The sequence below is a fragment of the Pseudophryne corroboree genome, chromosome 7, assembly GCF_028390025.1.
Source record: "Pseudophryne corroboree isolate aPseCor3 chromosome 7, aPseCor3.hap2, whole genome shotgun sequence".
In the NCBI taxonomy this organism is placed as follows: Eukaryota; Metazoa; Chordata; class Amphibia; order Anura; family Myobatrachidae; genus Pseudophryne; species Pseudophryne corroboree.
In genome coordinates, this window is record NC_086450.1 from 95646534 (window position 1) to 95659320 (window position 12787).

The 12787-nt window shown below is 47.8% G+C and overlaps 1 protein-coding gene and 1 long non-coding RNA gene across 3 annotated transcripts in view; one reads left to right on the forward strand and one right to left on the reverse strand.

The window, feature by feature from the left end:
- LOC134944677 (uncharacterized) overlaps positions 1 to 12787 on the forward strand; it is an 84588-nt gene that overhangs the window by 35988 nt on the left and 35813 nt on the right. The gene's annotated exons all lie outside the window — the stretch shown is intronic.
- The window catches only part of MAP3K20 (mitogen-activated protein kinase kinase kinase 20), a 323212-nt gene that overhangs the window by 13669 nt on the left and 296756 nt on the right, over positions 1 to 12787 (reverse strand). For both annotated transcript variants that reach the window (XM_063933447.1, XM_063933448.1), the window contains exon 17: positions 4175 to 4291. In XM_063933447.1, the coding sequence (XP_063789517.1) occupies positions 4175 to 4291 (117 nt within the window). The remainder of the gene's footprint in view (positions 1 to 4174; positions 4292 to 12787) is intronic.

Here is a 12787-nt window from a genome sequence, read left to right on the forward strand (position 1 = left end):
CAGTTTTATTTATAATCGGTTGATTACGTGTGAGTTCTAGTCAGTGCATACGTACTGCACAGCAGTTGTTTGTCTTGTGCATCATACAATGGCCCTCATTCCGAGTTGTTCGCTCGCAAGCTGCTTTTAGCAACTTTGCACACGCTAAGTCGCCGCCTACTGGGAGTGAATCTTAGCTTATCAAAATTGCGAACGAAAGATTAGCAAAATTGCGAATAGACACTTCTTAGCAGTTTCTGAGTAGCTCCAAACTTACTCGGCATCTGCGATCAGTTCAGTGCTTGTCGTTCCTGGTTTGACGTCACAAACACACCCAGCGTTCGCCCATACACTCCTCCGTTTCTCCAGCCACTCCCGCGTTTTTCCCAGAAACGGTAGCGTTTTTTCGCACACACCCATAAAACGGCCAGTTTCCGCCCAGAAACACCCACTTCCTGTCAATCACATTACGATCAGCAGAACAAAGAAAAAACCTCGTAATGCCGTGAGTAAAATACCTAACTGCATAGCAAATTTACTTGGCGCAGTCGCACTGCGGACATTGCGCATGCGCATTAGCGACTAATCGCTCCGTTGCTAGAAAAAAATAACGAGCGAACAACTCGGAATGACCCCCAAAACACTGTACAGCTCATAGCAGTCAATCACTTGCAAACAATGGGGCTAGTCCCGAGATGGACTCAGTAGTACAGTCGCTGCATCTTTGTACTCAACAGAAATGCTAAACTATGTAACTGCCGCAGAAGGAGGAGGCGCCATCTGTCGGCTTCTGTGATCCGCTGCTGCATCTGAAGACCCTCTGGTTACTCAGGATGACCGGGAAATTTACTGTATCGGGGCCAGTAAAGCTGAGTCAGAAGATGCGGACTCGCCGTGAAGAAGAGACTGAAATGTCCTCGCTTCTGAGAGAGCTGCCCGTTGCCGCCCTGTCCACACCACTAAGTGGCTGCAGCATGCGTATCATGCGGCTTACAGGACACTGCGGCCGTCGTCGCATCCAGAAACCTGCACATGTGCTGATCATGTGCCTTCGTAGGTCAGAAATCATTGGAGATGTGCGGAAACATTGCGTTTACATCAGTCTCTTAACCAGGCCCACTATAATCTAACTCTAAGTAAACCAGATTATAGGGGGGAGATGTACTAAGCCTCGGAGAGTGATAAAGTGGAGAGAGATAAAATACCAGCCAATCAGCTCCTAACTGTCATGTTACAGGCTGTGTTTGAAAAATGACAGTTAGGAGCTGATTGGCTGGTACTTTCTCTCTCTCCACTTTATCACCCTCCAAAGCTTAGTACATCTGCCCCATGTCTGTCATTTGTCCAGCACACCTTAGAAAATAAGAGCTAAGACCAGATAGTTTGCTAAGACCAGCATACAGTATATCTGCAAACTGCAGACCCCACAATAAAATGTGCTTGGAAAATAACAACCGAGCATTACTGTCTGAACAGAACAGCATTGTTTTTACTGCACAAATGTTTTCAGCAAATTCAAACAATAAAATAGAGGGGCAGATGTATTAACCTGGAGAAGGCATAAGGAAGTGATAAACCAGTGATATGTACAAGGTGATAAAGGCACCAGCCAATCAGATCCTAACTGTTAATTTACATATTGTAGCTGATTGGCTGGTGCCTTTATCACCTTGCACATATCACTGGTTTATCACTTCCTTATGCCTTCTCCAGGTTAATACATCTGTCCCATTATGTGCAGGGTCTATAATGTGCTCTAACAGAAAGCTGATCCGAAATGAAGACAATATTTATTATCACACATTGGAAGAACTATTATACAGAAGGGCCCATCAGGGAATTGCAGTGGTAGGGGCACATGTTTAGGGGTGTGGCCAGTCTTCACAGGGGGTGTTGCCAGCCACCACAGAGGCTTGGCTAACCATTAGAGAGTTCATGGTGGTATCCGTTTGGATGGTCGACGATGTTATGGTCAACAATCATTAGGTTGACCACTATTGGTCGACATTGACATGGGCGACATGGACACATGGGCGACACATGAAAATGGTCGACACATGAAAGGTCGACACATGAAAAGGTCGACATGAGTTTTTTTTTTTACTTTTTGTCCATGTCGACCAATAGTGGTCGACCTAATGACTATCAACCATAACATGGTCGACCATTCATACCAGAACCGTTCATGGTCTGGGCCCCTTGATATATATAGTAAATATTGCTAGTGCATGCATGATAATGTACCAGATTAATAACAGCAATGCACTGTAGAAAATACACCATAGTCCTGTGCAGTATAATGTAACATACTGTATGTATAATGTATAATTAAAGTGCATAGTCTAGAACAGCATGTCCAAACTGCGGCCCTCCAGCTGTTGAGAAACTACACATCCCAGCATGCACTGACACAGCTTTAGCATTCTCTGACAGCAAAACTGTGTCAGGGCATGCTGGGATATGTAGTTTCACAACAGCTGGAGGGCCGCAGTTTCGACATGCCTGGTCTAGAACCTGGTACCTAGAGAAGAAGGTGGGCCCCCAGGCAGTGGGGCCCACAGGGAGTTTCCTCTGTGCCCCTGTGGGCCAGTCCATCCCTGCTATTATATATACATATATCGTTCCTGAGTGGCAACTGCCATAATGCTTCTGAAATGTATATGTGTGTGTGTGAGTGATATATACATCAAATGAAACTTACTTTTTAACATTGTATAATTTAACACCTATTGGTACATCGTACAATGGGGGTCATTCCGAGTTGATCGCTAGCTGCTGTTGTTCGCAGCGCAGCGATCAGGCTAAAAATCTGCATTTCTGCGCATGCGTATGCACCACAATGCGCAGGCGCGTCGTACGGGTACAATAAGCATCGTGGGTTTGCACAGAGTGTAACGAACATTCCAGTCGCACGGCCGAACGCGGGAAGACTGACATAAAGTGGGCGTTTCTGGATGTCAACTGGGCGTTTTCAGGGAGTGCTTACAAAAACCCAGGCGTGGCTGAAAAAACGCAGGCATAGTTGGGCGTTCGCTGGGCGGGTATGTGACGTCAAAAGCCGTCCCTCCGTCGTTAGAATCAACGTACACAGAGAGTAACTACAGGGCTGGTCTTGTTTTGCACAAAAAGATTTTGCAGGCGCTCTGCTGCACAAGTGTTCGTACTTCTGTAAAGCGAAAATACACTCCCCAGTGGGCGGCGACAATGCGTTTGCACGGCTGCTAAAAACTGCTAGCGAGCGATCAACTCGGAATGACCCCCAATTGGCCTAACTCAGATCTGATTGCAGCAGCAAGTTTGTTAGCTAATGGGCAAAACCATGGCCCTCATTCCGAGTTGATCGGTCGCAAGGCGAATTTAGCAGAGTTACACACGCTAAGCCTACGCCTACTGGGAGTGAATCTTAGCTTCTTAAAATTGCGACCGATGTATTCGCAATATTGCGATTACACACTACTTTGCAGTTTCTGAGTAACTTCAACCTTACTCTGCCTGTGCGATCAGTTCAGTGCTTGTCGTTCCTGGTTTGACGTCACAAACACACCCAGCGTTCGCCCAGACACTCCCCCGTTTCTCCAGCCACTCCTGCGTTTTTTCCGGAAACGGTAGCGTTTTCATCCACACGCCCATAAAACGCCGTGTTTCCGCCCAGTAACACCCATTTCCTGTCAATCACATTACGATCGCCGGAGCGATGAAAAAGCCGTGAGTAAAAATACTATCTTCATTGTTAAATTACTTGGCGCAGTCGCAGTGCGAATATTGCGCATGCGTACTAAGCGGATTTTCATTGCGATGCGATGAAAAATACCGAGCGAACGACTCGGAATGAGGGCCCATGTGTACTGCGGGGGGGAGAAGATACAACATGTGCAGAGAGAGTTAGATTTGGGTGGGGTGTGTTCAAACCGAAGTCTATATTGCAGTGTAAAAATAAAGCAGCCAGTATTTACCCTGCACAGAAACAATATAACCCACCCAAATCTAACTCTCTCTGCACATGTTACATCTGCCACACCTGCAGTACACATGGTTTTGCCCATTAGCTAACAAATTTGCTGCTGCATTCAGATCTGAATTACCTCCAATATTTTAAGGATTTTGAAATAACAATGTGAAACATGATGGGGTTAATTACACATGACGCTGCCAGTTATTCAGTACTACACAACTCTATAGTATCCCTATGACTTACTTTGGACATCCTCAGAACCTCGGCATCCGGCTGATTTCTGCTGAATGTCACATCCTTGATGTATGTTATAGCAATTTCATCTCCATCCAACTCCATGTACATTTTCCATTTACTATCCTGGAATAAAGATAAACTGTTTTAATTTGGAAACAAGAAAATGTCCCCTTTTATTTCTCATAAACATTCTATTTAAAGAGATGGCACAATGTAAGACATAAACACACTGGGTACATAGAATGGATTGCAGAGCTGTATGGAAAAACTAGACAAGATATTGGAAATAGTTGTTTCCATGACAAATAATTCCTGTCTGTTTTACTAGACCTACATAGCACTTGGATGGGAATATCATTAGCTGCATGTGAAATGCATTTGAACATAGTAATTACAATAATGAATCAGGATGTATCACTTCAGCTTCGCCATTGATAATAACGCAAAATACCAGCTAATAGACACAACAGTTGTCTCTTCAAATATTACTGGATGTCAATAGTGTATGTTGTTCTGTCTGGTTGGTTATTTCATGAAAAGTTATGTAAATGGTGAGAAAGTTATGTAAATGGATAGAGACTGTCCTTCTGAGATACAAAAAAACTATAGAAGTAGATCGCTCAGCAGCTGCATCTTCGGACGCAGCTGCTGTGCCATAATATGCTAATGCTGCAGGAGACGACTTCTGTGATCTGCTGCTGCGTCCAAAGATGCAGCATCATATCACTCTGCAAAAACATCGCCCATCTGAGTAACCATTTGGTCACTCTTTTCACACAGCCGGTGCCAGTGATGCAGGGTAGGAAAACGCAGACACCAGCCTAGTCATACCTTAGTTTTCAAGAACACTCTCTGTCACCGCCCAAACCCACATGGCTGCAGCCTGTCTGATGACACAGGACCCGATCTGCATGTGCGTAGTATGGGCCCTGTATACATCTCTGAATCAGCCAACAGTTCAAGAGTTCAACCTAATTTTTTGTGACTTTTAGGGTTAAAATTAGGTCACAATACTAAGAGGGACAACTTTTGTGGAGTTATTTAGGGTAAATATATTAACAACCAGTATTTTTGACCCATCACTCGCTAGGTCGCTATTTACTGTGGCAGCCATATAGCCTCATCTCTCCAGCCCCATCCCTCATTGTACTCACAAGCATCATGTTTCCCCATGTCTCTCCAGCCTCATGTCCTCCCCTGTGTCTCTCCAGCCTCATGTCCTCCCCTGTGTCTCTCCAGCATCATGCTCTCCCCTTTGTCTCTCCAGCCTCATGCCCTCCCGTGTCTCTCCAGCCTCATGCCCTCCCGTGTCTCTCCAGATTCATGCCCTCCCGTGTCTCTCCAGCCTCATGCCCTCCCGTGTCTCTCCAGATTCATGCCCTCCTGTGTCTCTCCAGATTCATGCCCTCCCGTGTCTCTCCAGCCTAATGCACTTCCGTGTCTCTCCAGCCTCATGCACTCCTGTGTCTCTCCAGCCTCATGCCCTCCCCTTTGTCTCTCCAGCCTCATGCCCCTCTGTGCACCTCCAGCCTCATGCCCCTGTGTATCTCCAGTCTCATGCCCTCCCGTGTCTCTCCAGCCTCATGCCCTCCCCTGTGTCTCTCCAGCCTCATGCCCTCCCCTTTGTCTTTCCAGCCTCATGCCCTCCCCTTTGTCTCTCCAGCCTCATGCCCTCCCCTGTGTCTCTCCAGCCTCATGCCCTCCCGTGTCTCTCCAGATTCATGCCCTCCCGTGTCTCTCCAGATTCATGCCCTCCCGTGTCTCTCCAGCCTAATGCACTTCCGTGTCTCTCCAGCCTCATGCACTCCTGTGTCTCTCCAGCCTCATGCCCTCCCCTTTGTCTCTCCAGCCTCATGCCCCTCTGTGCACCTCCAGCCTCATGCCCCTGTGTATCTCCAGTCTCATGCCCTCCCGTGTCTCTCCAGCCTCATGCCCTCCCCTTTGTCTTTCCAGCCTCATGCCCTCCCCTTTGTCTCTCCAGCCTCATGCCCTTCCCTGTGTCTCTCCAGCCTCATGCCCTCCCGTGTCTCTCCAGATTCATGCCCTCCCGTGTCTCTCCAGCCTAATGCACTTCTGTGTCTCTCCAGCCTCATGCACTCCTGTGTATCTCCAGTCTCATGCCCTCCCCTGTGTCTTTTTAGCCTCATGCCCTCACCTGTGTCTCTCCAGATTCATGCCCTTCCGTGTCTCTCCAGCCTAATGCACTCCCCTGTGTCTCACCAGCCTAATGCACTTCCCTGTGTCTCACCAGCCTCCTGCCCCTGTGTTATGTCCAGCCTCATGCATTGCCATGTCTCACCAGCCTCCTGCCCCTGTGTTATGTCCAGCCTCATGCCCTCCCCTGTGTCTTTTCAGCCTCATGCATTCTTCTGTGTCTCTCCAGCCTCATCCCCCTCTGTGTATCTCCAGCCTCATGCCTTTCTATATGTGTATCTCCCTACCCTCATGCCCTCACCTGTGTTTCTCTAACCTCATGCCCCTGTGTCTCTCACACATTAACAATTAGTATTGCCCCTTTACTATAATTAAGAATGCTCTCCTAATAAAATTAAATAATGTTACCACACATATATTAATAATATAGTATTTACCCAGAAGCGAATTATCAATGTTATGTTTCTTTATTCAATATATAGTGACTGAACTCATTATACGGGTGGTCTTCTGTATGCCGGCGGTCGGGCTCCCGGCGCTCAGTATATCGGCGCCGGGAGCCCGACAGCCGGCATACCGACACTTATTTTCCCTCGTGGGGGTCCACGACCCCCATAGAGGGAGAACAAAATAGTGTGGCGCACGTAGCGCGCCACCGTGCCCGTAGCGTGGCGAGCGCAGCGAGCCCGCAAGGGGCTCATTTGCGCTCGCCACACTGTCGGTAAACCGGCGGTCGGGCTCCCGGCGCCGGTATGCTGGTCGCCGGGAGCCCGACCGCCGGCCAGCCGTAGTGAACCCCATTATACAGTAACTGCATTGTGATTCCTCCCCTTCTGATTGATCGTCTAGCTCAAACATTTTTGAGCTATTTTGCCTGTCAGAGTTTAATTTTTTTCAGCAGATTTGCTAGCAGATTCATAACCCACCACTTAGTAAATCTGGGGTTTTAATGGGAAAAACCTTATGACCTTAGTAAATCTAGAGGATCAATCCCACAGTAAACTGCAGCAAAAATTCCCCCTGGTCTTTCCACATTATCTTTGTAACTGTTATGGGAAGGGGATTAGACACCATTATAGACCACTGCATAGGTATTATGGGTCAGAAAATGTTGTGTTCAAAGCGTTGTGACCAAAAAAAATAAAATAAAAAAATAGGTTTGTCTGAGTGATCAGACCATAACATACGTGCCTACTCTCCAGGAATATCCAGGAGACTCAATAATTGTGGTGAATTTGCTCGACTCCCAGGAATGTAGACATTCCTCCCACATCAAGTCCATGGCTCCTGAAAGTGTAGATGACCCTCTTGCATCCTGCACATCACTCCTGGGAGAGTAGACAATCTTTCCGCATCCCGTACACAGCTCCCGAGAGAGTAGGCTACCATCCTGTATCCCGTACACTGCTCCCAAGAGAGTAGACTACCCTCCTGTATCCTGTACACTGCTCCCAGGAGAGTAGACTACCCTCCTGTATCCTGTACACAGCTCCCAGGAGAGTAGACTATCCTCCTGTATTCCGTCTAAGGTTCATGGAAGGGTAGACGACCCTCTTGCATCCCATACACTGCTCCCGGGAGAGTAGGCTACCATCCTGTATCCCGTACACAGCTCCCAGGAGAGTAGACTATCCTCCTGTATTCCGTCTAGAGTTCCTGGGAGAGTAAACGACCCTCTTGCATCCCATACACAGCTCCCGGGAGAGTAGACAACTATCCTGCATCACATACACAGCCATCATGGCTGGCAGACAGGTCCATAGAAGGAGGAGCTACTGCGACTAGTCATGTGCAGCAGTCCTCCTTCCGTGGCAATTTTTATTGCTGCCTGCACTGACTGCTCCCTTCCCACTTCCACTGCTGCTGGGTCCCAGCTGTATGAGCTGCCTGATCGGAGCTGAGCTGAGAGTTCCAATCGCGGTAGCAAGCCCAGAGCAGCAGAGCCGCTGTCCAGTCAGGTGACCTGTCTGCAAACCACCACTGGGGCACCTGAACAGATCCTACTAGGTTTACGGGAGGTGTGGGTTGATTAGTGTTCCATCCAATTTGATGAAAGTGTCACTGAATTATAATGGAAACATTTCCTCGTTCACCGTGTAGCAAAGTGCTGTCTATAGTGAATAATCATACTTTTGAGAACTAATTCTCTAGGTATAAACTGGTACCTAGAAACTGGTGGGATCCCGCACTGACCTTTTCTGTATAACCAGTCATATATCAAACAATAGTTGGACCAACATGCCTATAGTGTTGCTACTAATAAGCTTTGTATAATAACTGCTTTGGTGGTGCTCCCCGAGAGTCAAGAACATGTAATTAAACAGTAGACTTAAGAATGCCGCAACAAAGAGAATGTACTTCTCTGTCTACTGTTTAATAAACTGGCACCTTAAAGCTTTATTAGGAGATGAGCACTGGTTAACACACACCCGCTATAAGATATTGCATACAGTTCATATACAGTATGTTATCACGTTTCACGTGGAAAGTTGTGCAGTATAGCATGCAATGATTGTGCACACCTTTTACCTGCTAGACCGTTACTGTTACGTTGTTTGAATAGGGTGGGTATGCGTGACCTACCGACTGTCGGGATTCTCAGGAGGCGGGATGTAAGGGGAGTTGTTGTGATCGGCGGTCAGGTCACATAACTACATCCCATTTAAATAACATATGCCCTCATTCCGAGTTGATCGCTCGCTGCTGTTTTTCGCACCGCAGCAATCAGGTTACTACTGCGCATGCGTATGCACCGCAATGCGCACGCGCATCCTACGGGTACAAACAGCATTGTTGCTGTGCAATGCTTCTAGCGACTAATCCATTCGCACAACCGATCGCAAGGAGATGACAGGAAGAAGGCGTTTATTGGTGTCAACTGACCGTTTTCTGGAAGTGGTAGGGAAAACGCAGGCGTGCCCAGGCATTTGCAGGGCGGGTGACTGACATCAATTCCGGGACCGGACAGACTGAAGTGATCGCAAGGGCTGAGTAAGTTCAGACCTACTCAGAAACTGCAAAAAACTTTTTCGTCCCGCTCGGCTGCACATGCGATCGAACACTTGCAAAGCAAAAATACACTCCCCCATGGGCGGCGACTATCTGATCGCTGCTCTGCAAAAAATAGCTAGCGAGCGATCAACTCGGAATAAGGGCCATAGGGTGTATCAAATCTTGGAGAGAAATAAAGTGGAGAGAGATAAGAGTACAAGACAATCAGCTTTTAAGTGGCATGTTACATGCTGTGTTTGAGAAATGACAGTTAAGAACGGATTGGTTGGTATTTTATCTCTTTCCACTTTACCACTCTCCAAACTTTGATACATCTCCCCCTTAGACGGCAGATACTCTCAGAACAAGACTGGAAAACTTTACGCCTGATGATTTGGAAAAATGGGGGGGGGGGGGGGAATAAATGTATCTAATTACAATCATAACAATAGAAAATGAACATATAACAAAATGTGTGAAAAATAGCACAACGTGACATGTCATAGGTCAGCAGTTCGGACATATTTGCCCGCGAGGCATGCAAAGCACTGATCAACAATTAATTTAAAACTCATAGTCTACAGGAGCCTTGATGTGATGGATTAATTTAGCATAAAAATATGTGATGTGCTGTGAATAATTATTTTTGCACTGCAGAATTACTCTCTCATCTATAAGGAAAAATACACTTATAAGAGAGATTACACTTCTAAAAGCAAAATCAATTCTGAAAATATTTTATGGAATGTTAATCCATTGTGAAATCCATAACCAACATGTAGTCGCTGTTTTTAAAAAAATAGAAATATATAAATGACTTGACTAAGGATTATTATGGATCAACAATTAAGGGAATACCAGAAAGTGATTTAAAAAGATAAAAAAATAACAGTGTTTGGTGTTAATTTCCTCCCCGTGGTAATTGGAGGAGTCGGCCTATTGCTTTGTTTATGCCCCGCGGTCAGCCATTATTAATTGCAATGCACAAAAAGCATAAAACATTTTGATTACAACAAGCATACAGCCAGCTAGACCAATTCTGTTTATGATAACCTGACCCTACAGGCTACAGTCCGGGACTGGCAAATTATCAGCTATGTGCTGGATGTGGTCATACATACATGATGGCTACATGATGCAGTTCTGATTGGGTGACCTAATTGGGGCCGATCCCGGAGAATCTGAGGCACATGATTCAGATGTGTACGGAGGTACGCCCTACACCACAAAGTACTTTGTGCATGCGCAGGATCCGTTCTGCACGGGATGCGGTTACAATACCGCTAGCCGGAATCCTGGAGCCACAACCTTTTCTCCCTTAAAGGTTGTCCACGGCGATCGCAGCCCACAAGTGGCTTTCTAGCGTTCGCCCCGCTACTGGCATACCGGAGGTTGGGATCCAACTGTCGTTTTTTTAAATACTGATCCCGTTCTGCACATGTGCGAACATGTCCTGTGACGCAGGACGCAGTCCGGTATTAGACTGTCAGTGATTGACTGATGCTGTTTGGGGGCGAGGAAGGGGTGGCGACGGCCTCCGTTTCTTCAAATGGAGGTGTGTTGCTGCCATTTGAGGGGTAGGAAGAGGCCATGGATCTCCATGGTTACACAGAGATTTCCTGGCCTCTGCAATGGGTGGCTTGCGTAGGTGCCACAAGCTGCCCGTTGCTGAGTCCAGTGATCCAATGCAACGCAGGTCGGATCACTACAGCTTGTAATAGACGTCTCCTGCTGCATTGCCATACAGCACAATCACTGCTGCTTCCAAGGAAGTAACAGTGGTAGCAACTCCAAGCACATCTTAATTAAGCCCATAGTGCACAGTACTGATGTTCGGTACTTTGCTCATGCACCTGACCTGGGCTGCATATGTGAAGTATGGGTCTTGCGTTGGACTTACTACTACAGACATCAAGAGATTGACAGTCTGCAGTTGTTTGGGGACGGCGAAGGGCTCAGCTTCCCAAAACGGAGGCATGTCACATCTTATGGGAGTGCCGAGGCCAGGATCTCCGTCAGGAAAGACAGAGATTTCCTGGGCTCTTGATCGGAGCTGTAGCGGCTAGCTGGGGTCACGCAAGCCGGTCGATGGTGTCGCAGGTGACCCAATGCTGCGTCCCTGGACACATCACTAATGCATGCAGGAGTCGGCTACTTATGCTGCATTACCATATCACAGGACGCAGCAGCAAAGCTCACTCCAACCACATCTGACTAAAGGTCCGTACACATTAGACGATGTCGCTCTGTTTCCCCTCCCGGGCCGGCCGGCGGCCGACTGTACACACTGAGCGATATGATCGCTCAGTGACGTCACGCCTTCGCCAGCCCTGCATGCAGGTCGTGGACAACAGTCCAGATCCTGCATGCATACACTGGCGACAGCGACGATCGTTGCCGACCCGCAGGACCGCGCATCGGTCATCGCTGGCGGCATATACACTTGCTGATAAAATGAGCGACGTCGCTCAAGGAGGGGTAAAATGAGCGACGTCGCTCATTTTATCAGCAAGTGTGTATGGGCCTTTAGGCCCTGAATGTACAAATCTTATGAACCCTCATTTGTTATGGTCTTATAATGACACCACATACTGATGTCCACCAGATGGTCTATCTTGCTTGCAACATTCATCAAAACAACATTTCTTCCGTTCTTTTACTTGTGTGGATAGTTTATATAATATATCTGTGCTGAAGATGAAGTGTAGGAGGAATATAACAATTTGTGCACAATGCTCTCTGGTACTGTGTGATTGTAAGTCTGTTCAGTATGTATTATTATTACTAGGTGATTCATCGCACCCTACGGGTGCTCTTCACACCGTCAAAAGGGACTACGCCCCCTTAACACTTGTACGCCCTTGTGGCATGCAATATTTTTATTATATGGAGTATTACCTCCAATCATAATTGTGTGAGTGGTTAAATATTGTAAAGACAAAGGGCGTGCAATAGTTAAGGGATCGTAGCCCCTTGCAATGGTGTAACTAGCGCCCGCAGGGACTGATGAATCACCTAGTAGGTGCTGTGGTTGGGGGAGTGGCGGGTGCGGGGGAGACGCGGATGGTGGAGGGGGTCCCGCAGGTGGGAGAGGGGTGGTTGTGGGGGTGCCTCGGGTTGGGGAGGGGCTGGTACCACGGGTGGGGGAGGGGCGGGAGCATGGGTGCTGCAGGTGGGGGAGGGTTGGGTGCGGGGGTTCTGCGCGTGGGGGAGGGGGTCCGGAGCCACCGCAGGTGGTGGAGGGGGGTTGGGGGTGCCGCTGATGGGGCCCGGAGGTACTGCGAGTGGGGGATGGGCGGGTAATGCTTCTCCTGCTTCTCCTCCTGGAAGCAGCTAAGCTGCTGTCCTCCCTTTGGCAGTGGCTCTCCCGGAGACTCTCACAGCAGCCAAGCAGCCAGTCACTATTGTTAGCGCCGGTGTCCCAACGCGCTGCACTACAGGTAAGAAGATGCACTCAATAAACTACAACTCCCA